This window comes from Diachasmimorpha longicaudata, chromosome 7, assembly GCF_034640455.1.
Source record: "Diachasmimorpha longicaudata isolate KC_UGA_2023 chromosome 7, iyDiaLong2, whole genome shotgun sequence".
Classification (NCBI taxonomy): Eukaryota; Metazoa; Arthropoda; class Insecta; order Hymenoptera; family Braconidae; genus Diachasmimorpha; species Diachasmimorpha longicaudata.
This window is the reverse complement of record NC_087231.1, coordinates 8643299-8665938: the sequence shown is the minus strand read 5'-3', so window position 1 is coordinate 8665938 and position 22640 is coordinate 8643299. Positions and strand designations below refer to the sequence as shown.

At 38.4% G+C, this 22640-nt stretch overlaps 4 protein-coding genes across 15 annotated transcripts in view; 2 read left to right on the top strand and 2 right to left on the bottom strand.

The window, feature by feature from the left end:
- The first annotated feature begins 25 nt into the window (after positions 1-25).
- On the top strand, positions 26-22412 carry LOC135164531 (COMM domain-containing protein 10). 5 transcript variants are annotated; one of them, XM_064124967.1, is made up of 4 exons: positions 26-207; positions 273-636; positions 715-916; positions 20751-22412. In XM_064124967.1, the coding sequence occupies exons 1-3, from the start codon at positions 179-181 to the stop codon at positions 913-915; spliced, it is 594 nt and encodes a 197-aa protein (XP_063981037.1). In that variant the 5' UTR covers positions 26-178; the 3' UTR covers position 916; positions 20751-22412. The 5 variants fall into 5 exon arrangements, with proteins under 5 accessions (XP_063981037.1, XP_063981038.1, XP_063981040.1 ...); XM_064124968.1 differs by lacking the exon at positions 20751-22412 and adding an exon at positions 5782-5917; XM_064124970.1 differs by lacking the exon at positions 20751-22412 and adding an exon at positions 4577-4714.
- On the bottom strand, positions 926-10633 carry LOC135164522 (uncharacterized). Its single transcript, XM_064124955.1, has 9 exons — positions 8481-10633; positions 5527-6006; positions 4621-4929; positions 4209-4505; positions 3632-3937; positions 2805-3107; positions 1671-1815; positions 1411-1571; positions 926-1315 (listed from the first exon to the last, which is right to left on the bottom strand). Exons 1-9 carry the CDS (start codon positions 8617-8619, stop codon positions 1005-1007), a joined length of 2451 nt encoding a protein of 816 aa, XP_063981025.1. The 5' UTR covers positions 8620-10633; the 3' UTR covers positions 926-1004.
- LOC135164527 (ankyrin repeat domain-containing protein 16-like) lies at positions 12445-15524 on the top strand. The gene is made up of 3 exons (XM_064124961.1): positions 12445-13935; positions 14327-14590; positions 14666-15524. Exons 1-3 carry the CDS (start codon positions 13560-13562, stop codon positions 15031-15033), a joined length of 1008 nt encoding a protein of 335 aa, XP_063981031.1. The 5' UTR covers positions 12445-13559; the 3' UTR covers positions 15034-15524.
- LOC135164521 (latrophilin Cirl-like) overlaps positions 15029-22640 on the bottom strand; it is a 116190-nt gene continuing 108578 nt past the window's right edge. For 4 of the 8 annotated variants that reach the window (XM_064124949.1, XM_064124950.1, XM_064124951.1 and 1 more), the window contains 5 exons: positions 21463-21507; positions 20646-20814; positions 19945-20166; positions 18639-18845; positions 15029-18388 (listed from right to left, as the gene is read on the bottom strand). In XM_064124949.1, the coding sequence (XP_063981019.1) occupies positions 17642-18388; positions 18639-18845; positions 19945-20166; positions 20646-20814; positions 21463-21507 (1390 nt within the window). In that variant the 3' untranslated portion in view covers positions 15029-17641. Of the gene's footprint in view, positions 18389-18638; positions 18846-19778; positions 20167-20645; positions 20815-21462; positions 21508-22640 lie in introns of all 8 variants that reach the window. The other 4 variants (XR_010299316.1, XM_064124953.1, XM_064124952.1 and 1 more) reach the window with 4 other exon arrangements.

The window sequence follows — 22640 nt, the reverse complement described above, 5'->3', positions numbered from 1 at the left end:
ACTGAGTGCTAACCAGCCAGGGGGCTTAGTGTTGAGTACAGTGCTGCTCAGCTGGAGGAACTTTTCGGAGTAAAGTTGGAGAATGCAACAATAGCAGAAACAATTTTGAGGTTATTCCAGTGTTTTGAACTGTCAAATGTGGTTTAAGGACTGAAGAAACTTGTAAATATCTGCAACAATGTCTTCCTGGATTACTGTGACTCCCAGGTATTATCTGGAATACACTGGAATATCCCAGGAATACACTGATAAATGTCATTTCATGTATTCAGACTGCAACAAGGATTGGAAGTCGTTACTCAAATAGACAACGCCAAATTCCGTCCCTTGGTAAACCGAATTTGCCAGAGTTTCCATTCAGGAACCATTGATAAAGCTTTTAGTCAAGACGAAGAAGAGAAATTACTAGTGTCTCTGAATGTCAACCGAGATGAATTGGACCTGCTGCTTGACACTATCACATTGATATACTCTCAAGCTGCATTTGGTGTTGTCAAACCTGCAGTTATGGAATCGGTGATGAAGGAATCGTTCCCAGTGTCTGAAGACAAAGTCTCGATATTTGTGAATGCTTGGATTACATATGCCAAGGGAATCATCGATGCTCTAAGACACAAGTCGATTTTCCCCAGTCAAGTAAAAAGATTAAATTCAAAAATATTGAAATAATTTTCTTCTTTTCTCCAAAATGTCGTCATTTCTTATTTTTTTAAGGTTGAAGATGTGAACTGGACTCTGAACGTTCCAGCCGCCTCATCTGCAATTTCCCTGGACGCTAAACCTTCTGTTCTTCTCCAGCTGGGGCTCATTGGCACCGAATCAAAACAATTGACTGTCGAGATGGACAAATCCCAGCTTACAGAGCTGTACAACTACTTAGAAAAAATCCAGAGCCAACTAGACGCGTTGAAATAAGGTAAAAATATTAAAAATTGAGGATTTATAAATAGTTTTTTTAGTCATAGCTGAAATAATTTTTTATATACACCTGGCCAACTTATCCACTACGATGTAGCAAAACTTTCGTATATTCTGGATGTAGGGGGGTGATATTGCCTCATGGGGTCATAGAAATTAGCATTCACGCCAAGGATAACTTCCTCGTTCGATTGAGTCTCATTCTTGCGCCTCGACTGGCTGTTATCGGTGCTTCTTAATCTCATACTATTTGGGTGATCAAAAGACGCTGTCTCGAGGACTCTAGGACCTCTATTGAATAATTTTCCCTTCCACACTACTAGAACGACAATGAGAATCATAAGGAAGAGAATGAACGTTGTCACTGCTCCGACGATCCAACCAAGGATTCCATCAGCTGAATAAAAGTTGGAAATTGAACCGAGTGTAATTAAGAATGAAAAATATAATAGAAACATCAATTGTTAGGTTCTGTCCGGGCAGAATACTTACTAGGTTCGGTTTGTATGACCATCAACGTAGCATTTCCCAGTTCAATAAACCCTTCATCAGTATCAATATAAAACCTGCACGTCCACAATCCTATATCATTAGCATCTGGTTTGAACTGGAGTGTACACATTCCACTCGTGTAATTCATTCTCATATCCTGCCTAATCACCCCAAACGTTCATTTTTTTTCTTATGAAAATCTAATGGTTGTTTTTTTACGCTGACAAATTATATAATTTTATAAAAAAAACAGCAATCACCTCTTCAGTAAAGTTGCATTGTGCACAATACTGTCATTAGGATGATGAAACCACTGGCATTTGGCATTCAGTGGCGCTGAGCTGAGTTTACAAGCGAGGGTAACTTTTTGATGAGGAATCGTCCACACTGCCACTGCTACGGGCTCTAAAAGTTAATCCATTAATCTCTTGCCTTCGCCCAATGATTAATGACTGAAAGATCAGCTTACCGAGTGCTTGAGTGGTCTCTATTATTTAAATAAAAAACCATCAATCACCGTGTGCGTGCAAATATCATCGTTGAAGATCAAGCGTGTACAGTAGTTGATGTGCAACCCCCACATCCTTATTTCCACGAGATTTAAACACTGATTTAAACATTGATTTTATGATAACAGGTAACATAAATGAATGAAAACAGATAATGATGATTTCCCTTCATATTTTCTCTTTTCCCATTTTTATTATCAGGATAAAATTAACTTAAAACACGGGTCTACTGGAATCTCAGTAGTTTTGTCGATCATTCTAGAGCTGTAACTCAGTATAATCAATTAGTTAATAATAATCGGCTGATTGCGATGAATGAAAATAAATAATTACAAGGCATAGAAGAATACTCGGTACTCCATCGAGAAAAAGAAACGAGAAAATAAAATAACGTAGTCTTCTTGCTCCCTCAGAACTTTGTACATTGCACAATTTCTCTAGGCTCTTATGATAAAAAAGAATGAGATACTGATGATGATAAAAAAAGCCAAGTGTGGTGAAATAAACTCACAGTTGGTGTTTGAAAAACAAGTTCGTGCACAAAGAGTGGCCTCGGGAGAATTGAAAAAACAATAAAACATAGAAGAAAAACGTAATGAGTGTGAATTGTAGCAGGACAATTGATAAATGCAAATTTTTCATTGAGAGTACCTCTGGCTAGCAAAAGATGAGGTAATGAGAGGACTCAATGCTGCTGGCAAATCTCCGAAACAAATAATTAATTGGTCGCCTTCTAATTCTAATGAGCATTGCGGAGAAATGAAGGATCTTGGCCCATTCATTAACACATCAAATTCGACAGGGAATGCAAATGCTATTGTTCGTCAACCACCACCACCACCACCATCACCGTCATCGTCTATTCTTTTCTCAAATCAATGATACCTTGCTCGAGAAGGCTAAGTTTTGCTGGTGGTGCATATGTATAATTCTCCTTGCCATGGACTTTAGCACCACAGGTCCATAAACCCTCTTGCTCAGCGAGAGCATGACTCAGTCGTACACTGCAGTCACGGCCCTCGGGACCAACTGCTAAAAATTGTTTAACGACTACTGTCGTGTTTGAATTAACCGGGGTCAGAGACCATCTGCATTGCTCAACTGATAATGATGTGACGCATTTGAGGAATGCACTGCTTCCTGAAGATATTTGAATGTCCTGTGATAGCTCTAAAAAATCAAGTTTGGCTGGAAAAGAAGGACCGAGTCATTAATCATCTACTTTTCGAGAATTTGAAGCATAAAATTTCTATTTTGCGATGACGATAGTATCGGAAATTTCATGGAACCCGTCAATAATTAGAAATTTTTGACACTTGACAAGAGAAATTATTGTGAAAAGCTTGTTATGCGCGATGAAAAGTCAATTGTAATCGAATTATTCCGGAGCGATGGCCCATTAACATTAAACTTTGCAAAGATCAATAGATAAATTCTCTCGTAATACAGGACTTAACTCCATCCATTATGTGATAATCCCAATGTCAACTCGGGCATTTATTAAATCCCCCCGAATTTATATACGACACCCACCTATGCATAACGCATTGGTGTCCTTCTGCTCTGATAATCAAGATGTGAATATTCATGGATCACATTCTCCACGATCCTATACCCATTTGACAACTATCGAAACAGCAATCGTCCTTCATTCAAAACAATTTCCGTTACCGTCCCGAAATAATGATTGAAACTCGATCTCGTGATATTACCTTGCTTATAGACGACCACTTTAGCGAATGGTGATGTGACAAGTGTATTGGTGGATGCCACCGAAACTCTACAAGCCCAGTAGCCTTGATCCTCAACCCTGATTTGAGGAAAATCTAGGCTGCAATTTTTTCCACCACTTCCCATTCCTGGAAATTCTCTCACTATTGTTGCGTCCGCTTCACCATTCAAAGGACGCCACAGCCATGAGCACTTTTCGACCCGTCCACTCATTGTGCATTTCAATATCTCCTGGGTATTGACGACAAGTGTATTGTTCTGGGGAATCTCTACGAAGCTTATTTTTGCTGATATAAAGAGAAGAAAATTATTTTTAATCGACTATTGTCTTTGAATAATTAGTGTTCAGAGAATTTCCCCGATTGCGAAATGATTACCACCCACTACAACGGAAGTAAGGATAATCCCCAAGTATTGATTTTAGAAGAGAATGTCATAATCACGTCGCTGCATTCACATCTTTTGATAGTCCCGGCTACAACCACTTGAATTCCCCCTAGTTTCGTAATTCCCCAAAACTGTCACATTCCCCCGAATTCCAAAGCCGTCTTAACTCACCGGGTAGTAAAGTAAGTTTAGCCGGCGGTGCTTCATGAAGCTGTCCCTTATTCGTCAACCTAACGCCACACGTCCACAATCCCTCCTCCTCATACAGTACCTTCTTAAATTTCACTGAACAGTCGTGCTCATTATCGCTGTTTGGAATGAATTTTTTGATAACCGTCGGTTCGCTGGTGGAATTTATGGGTTTCCAAGACCATTCGCATTGAACGACCGGTTTGTCCACCAGGCATTTCAGTGGTGCAGATTCCCCAGCGGCAATCTGGATGCCACTCGAGAGTTGTACGAATTTCACTGGAATTTAACGATCAGATTCCAGTTAATAGTAGTTTACTACAGACAATTGATTCAATCTGCCCTTACAGAGGAAAGGAGAGAGCTGAGGGAGAAGGAGATAACGTAAACATACCTTCAGATACGAAAAAACGTATGGGATGCCCCAGTACAAACGTGCCATTGAGATCACTACGTGCACCGCACGTCCACAATCCCTCTTGCTCGGGCAATACATTCTTGAATTTAATACTGCAGTCTCTGCTGTCAGGGCCGAATGAGGTGAATCTTTTTACCTCCAAATTCCGCAGCTCCATTTGATTGAACAGTCGCCAAGACCATTGGCACTCCTTCACTGGTGTTTGTGTTCGACAAATTATTTGTGCTGACGAACCAACTGCTGCCTCTTCCGCATCCTCCGCTGCCACGAATTTTATCCTTGTTTCTGGAAATAACCCACAACACTGGCAGAATTTGGATGTTTCGTAAATTACGGGAGAAGTGAATTTTTACGCATTGTTGTAAAGAATAGAAGATAGTGTTCGAAATAAGTGTACTTGAGCCTTGGGAGGGTAGCAACTGCCTCCGGCAGGCAGTGCACATCGTGCAGAAATCAAAAAACACTTTTTCGCACTCATATCGATATAGGCCTATTGCATAACTAGTGCGTCAATGTCATCTGTTGTGCCCTACCTAAAAATTTAATTATTCAAAAGGTGCGATGAATCTATCTGGTTTCATTTCACTTCTGAATCATACTCATTGTTCTCCGGAGTCTCCACATCCCGAAGAAGTGTCATGACTCACAATCAAGTACCTTCTATAGAGAGTATATTATGACTGCACTTCGCGACGTTGTTCACACTAATAATCAGCTTTACACAAATAACGAAGTGACTAATTGTTAAAAAAAACAATTTTACTCATTCCCGATAAGCAAACTGCATCATTATCTTGAGAATTGTCTTCAAAAGGGAGTAATGATGTCTAGAAAAGGCAGGGGCAAAAGAGAATAATTAAACAATTAATTGTAGAGGCTCACCATTTTTTTCGGTGGAGATGCTTAATCTAGCTGGCTCTGTACTAACAAAATCCCCATCACTGGATTTTCTAGCGGCGCACGTCCAATATCCTGTCTGCTCGTATTGAGTATCAGTAAATCTCACTGAACAATCATTGCTGTTGTTACCGAAGGCTGGAAACAATCTGACTGGTAATGATTGTGTCTCAGTTGTCGGTGGTACAGTTGCAATGACTGCTGTTGTTTCATTAATCTCCTCTGCATTATTGATATCAGGAAGTGGAAGATGGATGGGAGGTAGTGGTGTCCACGACCACCGACAGTCAATCACAGGTTCGGCTGTTCTACATGCTAATAGGACAGAGGCACCCAGTGGCGTAACTGTGTGCTGAGGAATGTCCAAAAAAACTAGGGATGACTCATTACGTGATAAAATCACAGCAGGTACTGAGGCAGGTGTCGTTGTACTTGTAAACTGACTCGATGGATTCTCTGGTAATCCTGGAATTTCAAAGAGCAAAAGGTGAACTCCTCTTGTACTTTAATAAAATTATAATTAAGTGGAGAAATCATGATATAAATTATCGCTAATACGAGGAATTACTTGGGAATCACATTATAATCTTCAATTTCTCGGAAATTTAAGCAACAATTGGGTGGGAATTTCCAACATCCATATTGGGTACTCAATTTGGGATAGAATTTTTCGTGGCATTTTGGAGTCGTTTAAAAATTCCAATGACAGCTCAAATTTTCAGCCTCAATGCCCCGAGCAATCCGAAACTATTGAAAATTATTCACTAGTTTTGTTGCATAGCAATGAGAGGCTATTATTGCAAGCAAAAATGTAAAACACGCGGCGTGAACAATTTTATATGCTAGTTGCCTCCAGACGATTGCGCGTTATTTTATTATTTTACGATTCCTCGCCTCTATCGTTTTCCATATATTTAGCTCAATAAAGTTGCAGTTAAATTTGGCTTCTAGGTCAGAAGCTCGAGTGAAAACTCCCCTCCAGACTTAAAATGGAAATTTCATTGGCACTATTTTCAAGTGATTAAATTAATTGAAAGGTCCCGTATCATATTGAATGAAATTAAATTGCCGTACCAATTTCAACCAATTAAATAAATCAATGCATTCGAAATTTACGTTCATTATCAGATACGTAATTATGCCGATAGTAAATGCCGTTCGAAAAAAAAAAAATATGTCTTGCGTGTGCTTAAGTGTGCTTGTCGATCGAATTTTAATCGATTCGAAAACACGTATAAAAAAAAATTGATGCGAAAGAAGAAAGATGTTAAGAATGCACAAACACGGAACAAAATTGAGGAAAGTGGTGAGGGGGGGAAAGGGGTTTAAGTATCCCCAAATTCCAGGCATTACATTTGGCTTAACCATCGAAGGAACCAGTCCTGTCACGCGGCAGCCAGCCTTCTATTGGACCATGAATAAAGGATCGCCCCCAGCGGGAATGTGATGGGGTCCTCCCGTGAGTATACAGGCATTACAGAATTCCATCTCAAATGCTTGCTCCTCTCCGTGACGCCGAGCATTCTTTTCTCCACTCCGTCTTTGTCGATATTCCATTCTTAGGATTTTTTAATTCTCTTCCCCGGCTCTCGACCGCTCATATGCTTACGTGATGATTAATCCGTGGGTCACGGTCCTACTGTAAAAGTTCCGGCACTTTCTTTCACCGGCTACCGGTCTCTTTATTTTTCAAGTGTGTCTTATCTGGGGATTTTTTAATGGGCGGCGCTCTGTCTGCGACGTGTATGGGATACGTTTCTGATGAAAGTGAATTGTTAATTGTTTTAGAGTCATGATTTACTGTTTAGTGATAGTCGCGTGAAAAATAAATCGCTGGAAGAAAATTGGAAAATGAATAATTCATGGGAAACTATATTTATTCACTGTTCAAATGTTCTAGGTCGTGTTCGTGAATTTTCGGTATTGAACTGGGTAATTTACCAAGCGGAAGTCTATTCATCTACTAGTGTTGATTCAATGCCTTCTATTTTTTGCCTAATCATTTTCTCCCGATCATTCCTGTTCATTTGTCATTTTTTCTCTAATAGATTTTCTAAACCTGATCGTGACAACTCCTGTCCTTACATATTTATCTACAGTTTTATAATGTTATTCTTTGTCGTGGGGAATATTTTATCGCAACCGTAAATCACCAAAATTTAATGGAACAACACGAGTTATTTGACAGGTATCTAAAGCCGGGATGTAAATACCAATAATTCAATCAAGTAATAATGAATTCATTTAACAAAAAAAAAGTTTTCGACGGGTATTGGGGACATTTTTTCAGCTCGTTCTCTCACCACGTGCTTGTACGTTATTTCTCTCTCTCTCTCTGTCAAGTTCTCACTTTTCGTAAAGAATTCCAAGGGGAATCTCCTCGAGAACGCAGAAGCGTGCATCCTGTGGTTACGCAAACAAAATTAGTCGCTTCAATCCATGCAGCCTGGGTAATGACGTAAGTAATTTCTGTTGTGACTCTTCAGTTGAGATGACTATTTTACATTTTTTTTTCTTCCAAGAATATTGTTCTTTAACTGCAGACCACAGCCCACCCCAACTCGTTATCACTTTATTTATGACTCTTTTGACGCTAAGGACGTAAAGAAAAAAAAAACGATTTCATAGCCGTTAGTTATCTCGAAAATCCGTTGTGTGACAGATATCAGGTATTTTACTATTTTATTTGCAACGCAATTCTTTGCACAAGTCGCGGAGTCAGTAGCATTTCGAATTTCGAAGACCCGCTAAATTTGTCCCGCACCGCGAAACACCTGCGGACAGTTCCTGAAGAGGTCATAGGGTTTATGGTCCTCAAGTGTCACAAGACATTTCTATCATCCAATAACTAATTGTGAGTGAACTAATAGATAATTTTCATTGCCACGGACGCACATAACCGATGAAAATGATTTATAAATCAATTGATGTTGTCTTACCAAGGCAGAGTGTCTGAAGATATAGCAGAGTGACCCAGAATAAAATTTTCGAAAACATTTCCGCTGTTGGCTTTTCGTGATCGCAATCATGTGTGTGAAGGCGGGCGGTGTCGATCGATGCCGGGTCGTCTAAGGTCATCCACGCGAATTCACCATTTACTCATGTCTTTCCAATTCTCTCGAGGAAAAGATATTTTGAGAATGAAACTTCAAAACTCCGGTGGAGTCGCACGTCACTAGTCAATGCGAGCTCACTTGCATATCGGTCGATGAATAGTCCGTCTCACGTGACTTCACGATTTATCAACTGATAGCGGTATTTAAATTTCAATAATCAATAGAAAACTCGAGCATCTTGTTCAGCAAGCGGCGGGAAGCTATCACTGTCATTAAACTTCCGGTTGGCACTGCACCGTTGACACAATTTCAATTTTCCTCATTCACTCGTTACAATTTTCCGCCTGATTCTCATTTTTTTTCCACCCACTGACCGTGACACAAAGGCATTAAATCACACGCTGGAAATATAAATTATCACCGTAGTTTTATAGGCAAACCGATAATGTTTTCATACACTAGAAGTTTGTAAATTCCGAGTAAATAGTAGTCACGGTTTGCCGCGGCGGCGGGCAAACGAAATCGTGCGGAACGTGTTCTGGCTCGTAATCGACTGCGCGTGGTGTTGCGCGCCACGTTAAGGTATCCGTTCTCCACTTCCTCTTCGACTGCTTCTTCGGTCTCCCCTTTTTTTTTCTCCTTCAATAAATGCCTCGTTTCAGGCCTCCTCACCTTCAACTCCCAATTGTTAACAATTTTCTCCTTTTCAGAAATAAAATATTATGGAGATGCGTGTAGGAGAAAAAAAGAGCCTCAAAAAGTGGTAATTTCGCACGATCTCTCTTTCTCATGAAGTATCGTGAAGAAATGGATAATTAAATTTTTCACGTTCGGAAACAATGGAAATTGTTTTCACGGTTAAATTGTTGTACAATGTTAATGCCGGAATGTGCTGAGGCTGAGGTGGAATTGACCAGCGGCCAGCAGATGGATGGATTCCTCCACTCTTCTCTTATTCTTCTTCTTGCGGGCGGCAGAAGGATGCTGTACTGACTGGTAGGGGGAGAGTTAAGTTGGCTGAACTCCCTGGATTGAGGGCGGTACAAGAGCAAAAAATTGCTCCTCTCTCCCACCAACAAGGGGGATAGCCTCCTACCCAGCAGTCATCACTCGTGTAGTCACCGTGGCGACCGTGACGCGCCGATATAATACCGCGCGGCCTTAGCTGCCGTGTTAAACGGGCCCGATGATGCCTACGAGTAACGAGAGTGCCTCGTTATTAAGCCCCACTGAGGGACCCCGACCCCGCGCTCACTCCCACATCCTTCTTCCCTTTTTCTTTCACTCCATCTTTTTTTTTTCGTTATCCCCTCCTCTTTTCTCTTTTTATCCACCTTCAAACGTTTATGCACGGACTCCAGGGGCTCCGTGGAATTCGCTCGAGGTATTCGATCGGTATTCCGATCGCAATAGAACGCCGCACGGGCACAAACACTCGGGGGAAATAATGAGGGAGGGAATAGATCCTTCTTCGTTTTTTTTTCTCGTTGTTTTGGCCTACGACGCACCGGGTGGATGGACTAATGCTGAGGAAATGTCACTTCCAACGCTACCCCCCGACATTCTAGGGATATTTTCCACTTACTTCACAATTTCTTTAGAAATAATATTTTTCGTAGGGAAAAACAGTCATTTTATCGCCATTTCCTTCAGCTATTAATATTTGCTCGGAAATGATAACACATTTTTCCTTTCACCCTTGCAATTTAAAAGCGCTATCGTTCCCAACCTGATACATATTTTTTGGATTGTGTATTTCGAGTCGCGTGACTCACGATCTCTCACAACCTGGTATGACTAATTCCGTTGTTTTCCATTGTGTAATTCTTGTCTCCGTTGTCAATCGTCTATGTTACATACAGCTAATTTACCACTCCTGACAACGTTACCTTATCGTCAATTTTTTTACTGTTGATTTACCGATGCAAAGTCCTAGGCTGATAGATTGATCATTTAGGCAGGTGGCCCGCTGTGAAGAATCAGCTTACCAGTGGCACATATTTTTTAATGATTTTTTCAAGTTCATATCCAGGTATTTCATGTTGAAATACCATCGATTGTAGATGCATTGCACGTTTGTTAAGGAATTGTGTAAATGACAAGGTCAATGGGGTTCGTGTACACTACATCCTCTGACAATTTGTATTGGTTTTACTGAGATAGCCTTGTCGTTTGTGTGAACCTTGAACTGTAGTGCGAGCTAATTGATAGGTGTCCAGCATTATTGTCTTCCACTATTTGTCTTTCACAGTGACAATTGCCTCCCGCAGTTTCTTCCTATTTTATTTTTTCATTATCACGGAAAATCTGCAATTCCTCTTTCGTATTTTCGAGTATCTTTTTAACGATTACACCAGACATCATATTGACCATAATTGATAGGCATTATTGACTAGTAGATAATTGCAGAAAAATATAGGTAGGATGTTATGCTCATCGTTATTAGCAAGTGCTGGTGGTGGGAATGTATTTATCGTCGCGTTGAAACAATGAGCATTAGGTAAGTAATAAAACATTATTTGTCACAGCTGAGCTCAGCACTGATATTGATAGCAGGAAGGGATATGTATTTGCGTTGAACTCATGATAAAGAGGAAAATAAGAAAGAATTATTTTTTGAAAAATTACATCCTCGTAAAATACCTAGACTGCCTAATAACGACCAATTGAGCTCATCAATAGATGACGGGAGAATGAATAATTACCGCTAGGCGACGACTGGTTATGAATGAGGAAAACATTTCCTGACGAATTCCTCATTCCTGGAGGGATGACTAATATTTATTCAGTCGTCAAGTGTTCGCTATTTAGAGAGAAAACAGGTTGAAGGACTCCAGCCATGTCTCGACAGATACTCGATAAAAAAATTGGGGCTGATTAATTTTTTGCAAATGATTCTAATTAAACTTACACTGTGCTAGGACTTTTCACTACATTGGCTTAATTTTCGCGTCTATTCTTTTCTCTGCCATATTTGCATTAGAGATTTAATTTGTATTAAATATGAGGAATTGATTTAAATAAATAAAAAGCAGATTGTCCTCAGCGTTCAACCTCGAGAATCCTACTGCCTCATTTCCCCTGGAAATAGCTTCACCGCTCGATTCCACATCGGCGGAGATAAATCCCATGGTTGAACTTATAATAAAACTAGTGATAATACGAATAATAAAACGCCAGGAAAATGACATACTCCTTGTTTCCCACCGATTTGTCTAATTTGTCCTTCGCATAAAAAAAAAAATCATCAGTTATGCATATAGTCCTTGTTCTCATATGAAACAACGTCATGTGGGCCCCCCTTAGACCGATGTGAAAAAGTAGATAATGCAACACACGTGTATACAAACACAAATTCCATGGATGGTTTTGTAGTTGTTGTATCTATATATCGATCGTGATGGTCTACTTTAATGGTGTTACCATCGTGACTAAATCATCAATGTGGCTTTCCCTGGTACAATGAACGTACCAAGAATGTTTAACATTGCAACGTTATAGTGAGTGATCAATCAATAATACTAATATATAACAGGTCAGCCAGTTTAACAAAAGAAGATGCCTAGCGTTATTGCATGCGACGTTGGGGAGCCTGGCACGGACAAATCAGTAGTCACGTTTTTTTTTTCTCATTTACCCTTTCTCCCCTTCTTCGTTTCTTTACTACTTGCGCTCACCGATAAGTTTAAGGAGACATTAACAAGTTCACGGGGGAAGAGTTATTATTTATCGTCGTGATGCGCTCAACTGCGACTGAGACATAGTTGACATGGAGTTGGTTAAAGAAAATTCGTACTCATGCGATGAGCTGTTTCTTTGTAAGTCAGTGCTTTCCTTGTCATGTGAAGATGGATATTCTTCATACTGCAACCACGTTTACATTGGGGAAGACGTCAGTACTGGGGAATTATGGCGTATCCGTGACTCAGGACCATTTGAAAATGAAACGGTTGTAATATTCTTCTTTACTGAGAAATCACATGTTTGATGGATGCGGGTCTTCGATTGAGGATGATTTCTAGAAAGTTGGGGAAATAAACTAACTGGATCTATTCGAAGAACATGCGGAAGAATGAGTCATTGAATTCCTACATTTCATTATAATTTTCATTCTGTGAATCCAAGAGGGATTGCTCAATAACCGTTGATATCGCAATGATTTGTAAATTTTTAATCGTCTTTAAGAATGAGGTGGCAGCACCAATCGTTGAAGAGTTGCAAATTCAAATGTGCAGACAGAGTACATACAGGGAAATAATATTTTTCCGAAAAGAATTGTCGCTTTAAAATTACTGAGCTCTGCCAATAACAGTTTTCTGGAAGAAAATTGTAGTTTTCTCGTAGAATTATCGTCGGTTCCACGGAATCTATAAGTGTTTATTGTTCAAAAATATACACTGCAACATCGCATTCGCATGATAAAACCGAAATCTCATATAATTTTCTGACGAGTGTATTTACTCGAAAGACAGAAATATCTCACGAGAATTCTTATTACTAGCAAAATTACCATGTTTTGTACTACCCCCGAGGTGTTTTACTCTATCAGAACTGAGATGTTTGAAGGTATAATTCACAGCGAAAGATAGCAAGGGTGTTATCATGTTCTAGTGAAAATTTGCTTTTTCGCCATAAATGAATTTATTCAGAGCGACAAAAGATCTCTCCAGGGAAACACATAATTTTTGACAGACCTAATTATTGCCTCCAGCCCCATTTGCGCCAGAACTTCTGAAAAATTGCGTGAATTCTAAAAAGATGTGAAAATGAGAGCAAAGTTTTTCTGAAAAACCGGTCTACAGCTCTACATTGTGCTGTTTTCTCCGTTTTATTGACCGATATTGTTGGCCGTAAGCTGGTTCCAGTAGAATGGCAAGAAGAAGATGGCAGCACCTGCCATTAAGTAGATAAAGTCCCTGTGTTTACCGGCATGCTACCGACCCACCGGATATCTTCGATCATATGTTCGGTCGCGAAAACACGAGTTATTCCCGTACGCAAAACGGTCTAAAAGCTACTAATGTAATGGCAAATAATGGTGCTGATCCATCACGTAATTTTTTACGCGCCGCACAGCATGGTGATTTAGATAAATTGAAAGAGCTATCGCAACGCTATGAAATTCAAGACTGGACAGTTTATCGTCATGATAGTACAGGGGATACAGCCCTACATATAGCGGCGCGAGAGGGCCATTTGGAAATTGCTAAGTGCTTGTGCAACGACTGGTCATATCCGGCATTCAAAGTTGATGTTACTAATAAAGATATGAAACGGCCACTCCACGATGCTTCTCAGTTTGCTCACTCTGATATTGTTGAATTTTTAATTGACCAAGGTTTATATTGTTTGAATACATAGACCGGATAAGTGCAGTTTAACTTAGTTAATTGTTACGGAACATTGTTCCCTCGAAACTTCTACGCGTCTTATCAAACTTCATATTTGCTTCATGTTTATTGATGCCGAAGTAAACAGACTGATGTAAATTTCATGTTGATGTTGTTCCATACTCCATGGAATGGCATTAAATTAGTCAGACGATAATGAATTTCCCTGTTCATTCGATTGCCATTCAGAAAAATTTCAAATAAAATTGAGCTGTCTATAACCGGAATCGCAGCAGAACTTTGAATACATAATGACAATTGAATGCTTGCTCACCTGGACATGTCGAGTGCGAGGGGTAATTTCTTCCAATGGAAGATCAATAATTTCTGTCGTTTTAGGAGCGGAAGTTGATGCATTGAAACGAGCTGATTGGACACCTTTGATGCTCGCCTGCACCAAGAGCGGTCCGGATGCAGAAATAAGCGTTAATAGATTGCTAAGAGCAGGTGCCAATCCCATAATTAGAAACAAAGACGGATGGACGCCGTTATTATTGGCTTCTCGTACTGGTGATGTATCTATTATAAAAACATTACTACAGCAACCCACAGTGGTACCCACAACTGCTAGTAACAATGGCCGAACTGCTCTCCACATTGCTGGTAAAGTTTTAATCATCACTTTGCCAAGATAATCTCTCCGGGGGGAATTAATAAAAAATTCATTGTTGCATTTAGCTTTCCACGGATGTGTTGGTGCTCTCAGTATTTTACTGAGCGCTGAGCCAGCACTGATTGGTATTTGTGACTCTTCAGGCTCCACACCACTCCACGAGGCTGTTAAATCTGAAAATTTCAGAGCATTTGAATCTTTAATAAAATTCGGAGCCAATGCCCGACAAACTGATGGCGTTGGTCAGACAATTTTGCATCTCGCAGCAACGGTGGGTAACAGTCCAGCTGTAGAATATATTATTGGAAATAAATTAGTTGATTGCCAATGCCGGGATAATTATGGAGCAACTCCACTAGTTTGCGCTGAGAGGAGTGGAATGGAAAGTATTGTAGGTTTATTGCATAGATTTGAAGAACAGGCTCTGATATGAAATAAATATTTTTTAATAGCCATTTTGAAGATTGGTACACATTTATTTATTCCATCTGGTCTAATCATCCTTTTGCGCATGAACAGAAACTGTTGTTTTCTGTGCCAAACAATTTTCCTTCAAATATTTCATTTCATCCTTTTACGATATAAAAGAAGACTTATGACGGAAGTGTTTTTACTGAAGCAATTGCATTTTGTTTTTTTTTTGTAGTTTTTTGCGTACTAGTTAAATAATAAAAAAAAATATTCAATAGTTATTTGGGCAGTTTTAATTGTTTATTTTTTTCCTTGCTTAATTTATTTACATTCCTATGTCAAGACTTAAGTTAAAATCTTATACTCATGTCCTCACATCAATTGTTTTTTTTTGTAGTATGTTTTTTTCCATTGTTTTTCTTAGTATTTTCAATGAATCAGATTGGGCTATTTAAACTAGTCTCTTCTCCTTATAAGTATCTCACATTTAGTTATTTTTTAATGCATCCTCAATCATTGATTTCTTCTGATTTACATTACAAGTACTCAACATGTACAAAGCATTATATACATTATGTACAAAAATTCATTTCTTTTCTCTCCATGTTTTTTTACGTTAATTTTTTTCTTCTTTTCGAAATAAATTCTTCGAAGGATAACGAGGATAAGTAACTACAATAATTATAATAACATAAAAAAAAACGTAGTAACGTTTTGCTCTCACTTGCTCTCGTACTCACTTTCATTCCTCTAGTCAAATACTTCCTCACATTTATGTTTTTTTTTTCAATTTGGAAAACAAAGAAGATTCTCTTCTTGCTCCATTTTAAAAAGTCTCACTATATGGGGCTCTTTTGCAATTTATTTGTTACATGATTTTTCGAGCCCCCGAGTTGTCATGTTGTGGCAAGGAATCGCGGAATGTGATACATATTATTTTGTTCATTTTGACTACTTTTCTTCATTTTTTTCTGTGCACATATTTTTAAAGAAATTGTGATTTCTTTGCAACACATGATTCAAATAGATTACGTTTGCCCTCCAATTGTCACAAAATTAGCAAACATTTACAATTTAAATGTCCAAATAGTTACTCCCATGTACGTGCTTTTGTCTCACCAAAATACTAGAGGATTTCATTTTTACAACTGTTTTTTTTATTTAAATGTATTGCAGAGATATTCTGAGATTGGGAGGGGGTGGGGAGATTAACGATTTGGGAGTAAAAGGAGAACATTTATACACTTAACACGGCCGTAACTCGATTGTGGTTATTAACTATTATAAATTTGCTAGGATGATTAAAGTCACCCGAGCTTGCGGGGGATTGCCGTAAATGCAGTACTTTGTCCCTTCCTCTGGTGTATTTTTTTTTTCTTACAAAAAATCCGATCAATGAGCGGAAAATAAATAGTGATGAAATAATTATCTTTTTTTTAATTCGTATTTATGTTCAAATTGACTGCATGCCCGAAAGAAAAAAAAATCAGTCTCGCACAAGCATCGATTAATTCATTTTTACAATTGTAAATAAGAGGTTTTGGACCTATATATAATTGCCAGTGCGAGAGGAAAAATTTACAGTAGTAAAAGAAAAGAAAAATTGCGATATGTAAAAAATAAATAGGGCACGAAATTTTTATTTTCTTTTAATTTATTAAATCGAGTGTTTAAGACGCGAATAGGATATATTTCTTCTATATTTAAAAAAGATAGTAAAAAAAACAGTGACTAAGTTTCGCCTTTGCCGTTTCAACGAAAAAGAATACGGCTCTCCGAAAAATCGCACTATCTAATTATGAATATAATTTATTTTTTCAATCACTTCTGATCCATTGCGTTCATTCATCATTCCTTCACACATTTTTCATTATTCTTTCTTCTTTCCTCCTCGTTAGTACAACGTTATTGTATACAATACATATACATATCATTCTACATATATTTATAAAAATAACATTTCGGGATGAAAAACGCAACGTTTCAAAAATTTAATGTACAATTGATACTGGGAGAGCATCTGGAGGAAATTAATTTGACAATGATTATGACAATGGCAGTTGTCATTGACTCTTGTATAAGAACGAAACTTAAAAAGAAAAAATAGAAAAACGAAAACGAATTTTTGGGAAATTTCATTTCCCAATCACGACTAGTCGAATGAGAATGGTTATCTGGATTAAATTTAAAATTGCTTTTCAATCCAATTTTCAATCGGTTAATCGACCGAATAATTGGGTTTTCACTCATGTTTCGTTAATTCAATAAACGATATGTATTTCAAACTGTCATACCAGTTTTCATAAAAAAAGCAAGTAGAAAAGAGTTAAATGAATGAAAACCTATTCAGAGTCAACAGAGCCGCAATGGTCTCTCTCCCCCTAACGACAATCCCAAAGATCCTCACACGTCATCAAACCAGTCTCAAATACGTTGTTTTCAAATCCCCGTAGATTTCGGCCCGCGAAAAAAACAAATTCGAAGAAAAGGAAAAGAAACTAATGACATCGATAAAGTCGTTGAAATAGTGAAAAGGAAAATAAATCGCTTCACCTAGAACGGCGATTATTATTGAGCTGTGGACGCCAACAAAGTAATTAAAGGCGATTTCTTTTTGTTCATAATATTATTCAACACTCGCTGTAGGACGGTGGGGGAACTCCACGGCCAGTGTACATGTCCGTTTGTGGCTGCAGGTGACAGACAACAGTGTGTCCATCGAGAACAGCAACAGTTCTTGTATGATCCTGCTGTGGCATGCCAAAATTACCAGGTATACGATTCATCTCACCTAGTTCATACTTGGCCTGCTGCCTCCTCAACTTCTCCCAGCACGCATTGAGAGTTCTCTCCTGGGCTGGACTGTACTGGGATGGATCATACTGCAATGCATTACGATCAACCGATTGGCCATAATGTATTAGTCGATCATTGGCCGGTGAGTACGGTATCAAAGGTCTGTGGTCCCCATAACTTCGCGAAGACTGTCTACTCATATCGCTCTGCCTTCTACCATCCTCATCGGACATATCTGACACCTGAATTTCACCAACACCAACACCAATTCCACTTCCACCGCGTTCAATTTCCTCATACACCGGATCATCCTCCCCAACCAGACCCCTCAAATGTCCTTGATGATAACCACCCACTCTACCTCCATCGCGTATCTCTGTGTACGTATGATTGTACGGTGATGCAGCACGACGACCCGATGGTCTATTAACGCCAGTTATTTCCAAACTGTCGTTCATCTGACGCCTGTCTCGTGTTCGACCAGTGTGTCCAAGGGTCATTGTGTTGTGGGTACGGGGTGACTCCTCCTGCTCTGAACCACCGTGGCCTGAATCACGGGAGTACGACTTAAAAGAAATGTTCTGCAAGAAGAATGATAAAATTCATAAGTTCTCATACAACAACAGCGTGTCTAACGTTTTTACACTCTTCTCGTAACTTTGCTGTTCGAGCCTTTTTATTTTTCAAACTCAAGTTAGAAAAGTAATTGTGAAAAAGTGCACCAAAGCGCCACAGTAAAATATTGTTAGTAGGAGAAAAGTTGAGTCTGTTTCTGTTCCACTAGATATTGTTCTTTTCTTCCTCTAGTTTTGGTTTTTTGTTTCTAGTTACCTTCCACATGAGGTTTTTGTTAATAGGGCCCCAAGTGGCGGTGGCTGATTTTGGTAAATTATTGGTAGATGGAAAGAAGCCGTGACGAGAGTGTGGAAGAGTTGCCACTGCGTGTGCATCCGTCGATGCTGTCTCCCGGGGCTCGTTCGCCACCGGCATTGGCTGTCTGTCGATGTTGTTTTGCCATCCACGTCCAGACATCAAGTACTGTAAAGCAAGGGATTCTGCCATTCTTATTGGCTGCCAAAAATAGTACGTCTCATTCTTAGTCTCTCGTCAATTCAAGGCACGGTCATGTCTCAATGGTTTTTGTCATTGTTCATAAGTTTAGATAGTCGGTGTTTATCGGTCGTCGGGAAGTTTGAAGTGACTGCGTGCGTTGTTAGTGAGTATCAAAGCCAAGTGTTAGAAGCTAATTATAATCTAATTACATGAGAAAACGAAAAAAAATAGGAGTTCCAATCCTTTTTTTTCGTATTTCTTGTCTACGAATCTTTCGAAAAATGTGCTCTTCTACGTTAATTCCAGAAAAGTTGTTACTCTCCATATATACAATTTCATCGACAAATCAACCATTGTATGGCATTTGTCATATTCTCTGTTGCACACGGTGCAAACAAAGTAACCGTTAACCGCGTACACCAAACCCCCCGCAGGGGCTACGGAAGAACCACCATTTGTTAGTTATTTTCATTTACTAGAGGTCTTTTTAACAATTCAGCTAATTTTAATCTCGGTATGGTAAGCTGGCTATATTAAATGTACTGATCTATAGGTACTATTTATACAAAAATATAATGTGTCTCGTTAGTTGAGTGCTTAGTAAAATATACAGAAGTATAAAGAATAGAATGTGCTATTACTGAAATGAAAAATAAATAATAATCGTCATGCATGAGCTAAGGAGTTGAGCGTATTTCTCCAGATAGACACATACTCTCTATTCCAATTTCCTCTTCAGTTTTAATACGTTAACAATCATGAAGCGTAAAATTTTATGTAATTTACACTGTAAAATAATAAAAAAATTGACCCTCAAGAGTATGGACATGGGTTACTAGGCGACAGTAAAGCGATAAATGAGACCTCGAACGGGTATTCCATATTGGTTTGGTGTATAAGCGGTTTTTTATTGGATACCTTGTTGGCCGTGATGCCTATTGTGGTTGCTAGGTGCCATCATGTGCATCTGGTGTGAGCCATTCGGCGATCTCAGTGACAAATTGTTCAGGTTCACATTTATCGAAAGATTCGTATTATTAGTTGATGCTGTCAGGTTGTTGTGATTGTTTGGTGGTGTACCCACATTGGATGCTGCATGAGGTGATAATCCCGAGCTGTCTGTCGTTGGTGCTGATGGATTTGATGATGTGTTGTGAGATGGAAAGTCTTTTCCACCGTTAACACCAACTGCTCCACCACTTGTGCCTGTTGAACCCCCTGAACTGCTTGTCACTGTCTTTGAGCAGCGCAGACACTTTGGTAGCCACGAGTGTCTCCTTATGAATTTTCTGTATTCTTTTCTCACCTGTAAAACACGAGCCCCAGGGTGCGGGAGAAAGAAAAATAATTAACTCATGCAATTATAAAAAAAAAGCCGCTGTGAGAACTAAGATAATTATATCTTCAAATAAATTGACGAAGCGTGACTCATTGGTATGACGAAATGAAAAATTATGTCGACATTGCGTGATTTATAGGAATGCGTGTTGATAAGATGATTGGAAAATAACCGGGAATGAGATTATTTGAGGAGAATCGCTCATGGGAGAAGAGAGGAAATGAATAATCCTCGTTTATGTCATTATTTATTTTTAGCACAGTTTATAATTCAATTGTTTATGCATTGCATTCATTCCGCTTGATTTCTTGATTTTTAATTGATTAGAGGGCGATGATTGACACGCTTCGCGTTTTATCAGGTCTTAAATTCAAGTGACAATGATGATAAATATTTGATGATAAATTTTATAGCAGTGTGGGTGATAATCCAGTGTACTCCCTTACCTTTTCATTTTGCACGCAATGGAATACAAATATAAATAGCCCTTGTAGGCTATTCAGTACAGTGAAGATGTATGCCATTATAACTGACTCTTGATTCAAATACAGAAGGCCAAATGTCCAGGTCAGCCCCAGCAGGAATACTAGGACGATTGCACCGCGCAGCCATGCCCTATATTGCCAAGTGAGAGCGGAATCAAGGTATTAGATTTATGTATTTTCGGATGAATCACAATAAATGGCTTTGAGACATTAATAATTGACAGAATGATATAGACAACATGGGGTCATTGTGTAACCGGTACTATTTGTGTTTGTAAATTCATACATCATTCATTCGCATCTCCCGGAGGATTGTGATGAACAGGATTATTAATATCTCAATGCCAAGAGCTTATAGATTGTCTAATTATTGAGAAAAAGAAATATTGAAGAACGAAGTTGAAGTTTTCGAAGATATTTTTACTGTAAAACTAGAATTGGGTTTAATCGAGATTGAATTCCCACGTTGAACTTGAAAAAATAAATAAATCTAATGAACATGAATGAACGTAAAATTAGGCGTGCATATTGATAAGTGAGTTTTTCTGTAAAGCATGCAAGTAGAATTTGTTATATAGTGATTGAGATTATTTTTATGACGTTCAAAATAATACTGTAAGTACTAATTCTACTTTACAACTACTGTAAGATTTGATGGATAATGGATAAAGGCATAAACAAATTAATCGATATCTAGGTAACAAAATATGTTATTTTGATAATGTGTATAGACATTTAACAACAAAAATGATAATAATAAAAATAGTAAATATCTTACAAGTGCGCTTGCAATTTGTTGGGAAGAGCATTTTCTTCCTTTCCACTACCAACCAACCACGCCATGCAGAGGAATGTAGAACAGTGTAGACAGAAGTGGGTAGAAGATTTAATAAAAAAATGAAACAATACAGCAACGTTAGGTGATTATCCCGGCACCACTTTTTTATGATTCATTTTAATGCCTGAGTTTCTATGCATATTTCTTCTCAGCAATTACTCGATTCGCATTACTGATTTCAATAATTGGCATTGAATTTTAGGGCTCGAAATTTGAATAATAATTTGTGTACTTCGACCAACTTCAACAACACAATTAGTGCACGCAGTGAATGGAACAGCGTCGATACTGAGTGAATTGTTCTTTTTTTTTATCGCTTTGTGCGTGAATAATCAAAAATGCAGACAGTGCTCACATAGTTTGCCTGGCCACATTCATTCGTCCAATTATACATCCGTAAAATTGACCATTATTTGACTGTAATTCGAATCGGGAATTGCAGGAATCATTATAGTTTATCCATACCATCACCAATATGAAATAAATAATTCATAATACATTAATCAGTTTATTCATTTATCGAGTTCAACTATTCACTGATAACGAAAATCATTATCATCCCTAACATATCCACTGACAATTACCGTTATCAATCTATTGGCAAACCAAGTTTGAATTTTCTCTGTGAGATAAACTAGAATTATATGAGGACAATCGAATTTATGGAGAAAATTTTCCAATAGAAATCACCTGTATTTTCCAGTGACACTGGGATATTGAATTTCCAATGGAATTTTTGATATTCAACGCTCGAAACAATGGTGAACTGGCAGCGAATGAAAAAATTCAATACTACCCTGGATATTCCATATCCCAGTAGACGAATAAAAGAATGAAAATTTATTTCGAAAAATGTCCATCCTATCAACGTGACACTTATACATTCGAAAATGATTTGATGTGGAAAATTTTGTCATTGGGCGGGTAATCGGAGAATTGACGCGTCATTAATGAATTCATTAATGAACCGAGTGAGCGATGGCTAACACAGCATGACTCTGACCATTATCAATTTACTAGCGTGTCGTGTCATACGAAACTTGCTTTCATTCCAGCAAAATTAAAGTAATATAATGACACTAAATGAATTGTTCACAGTAAAAAATAAATCAACTAAA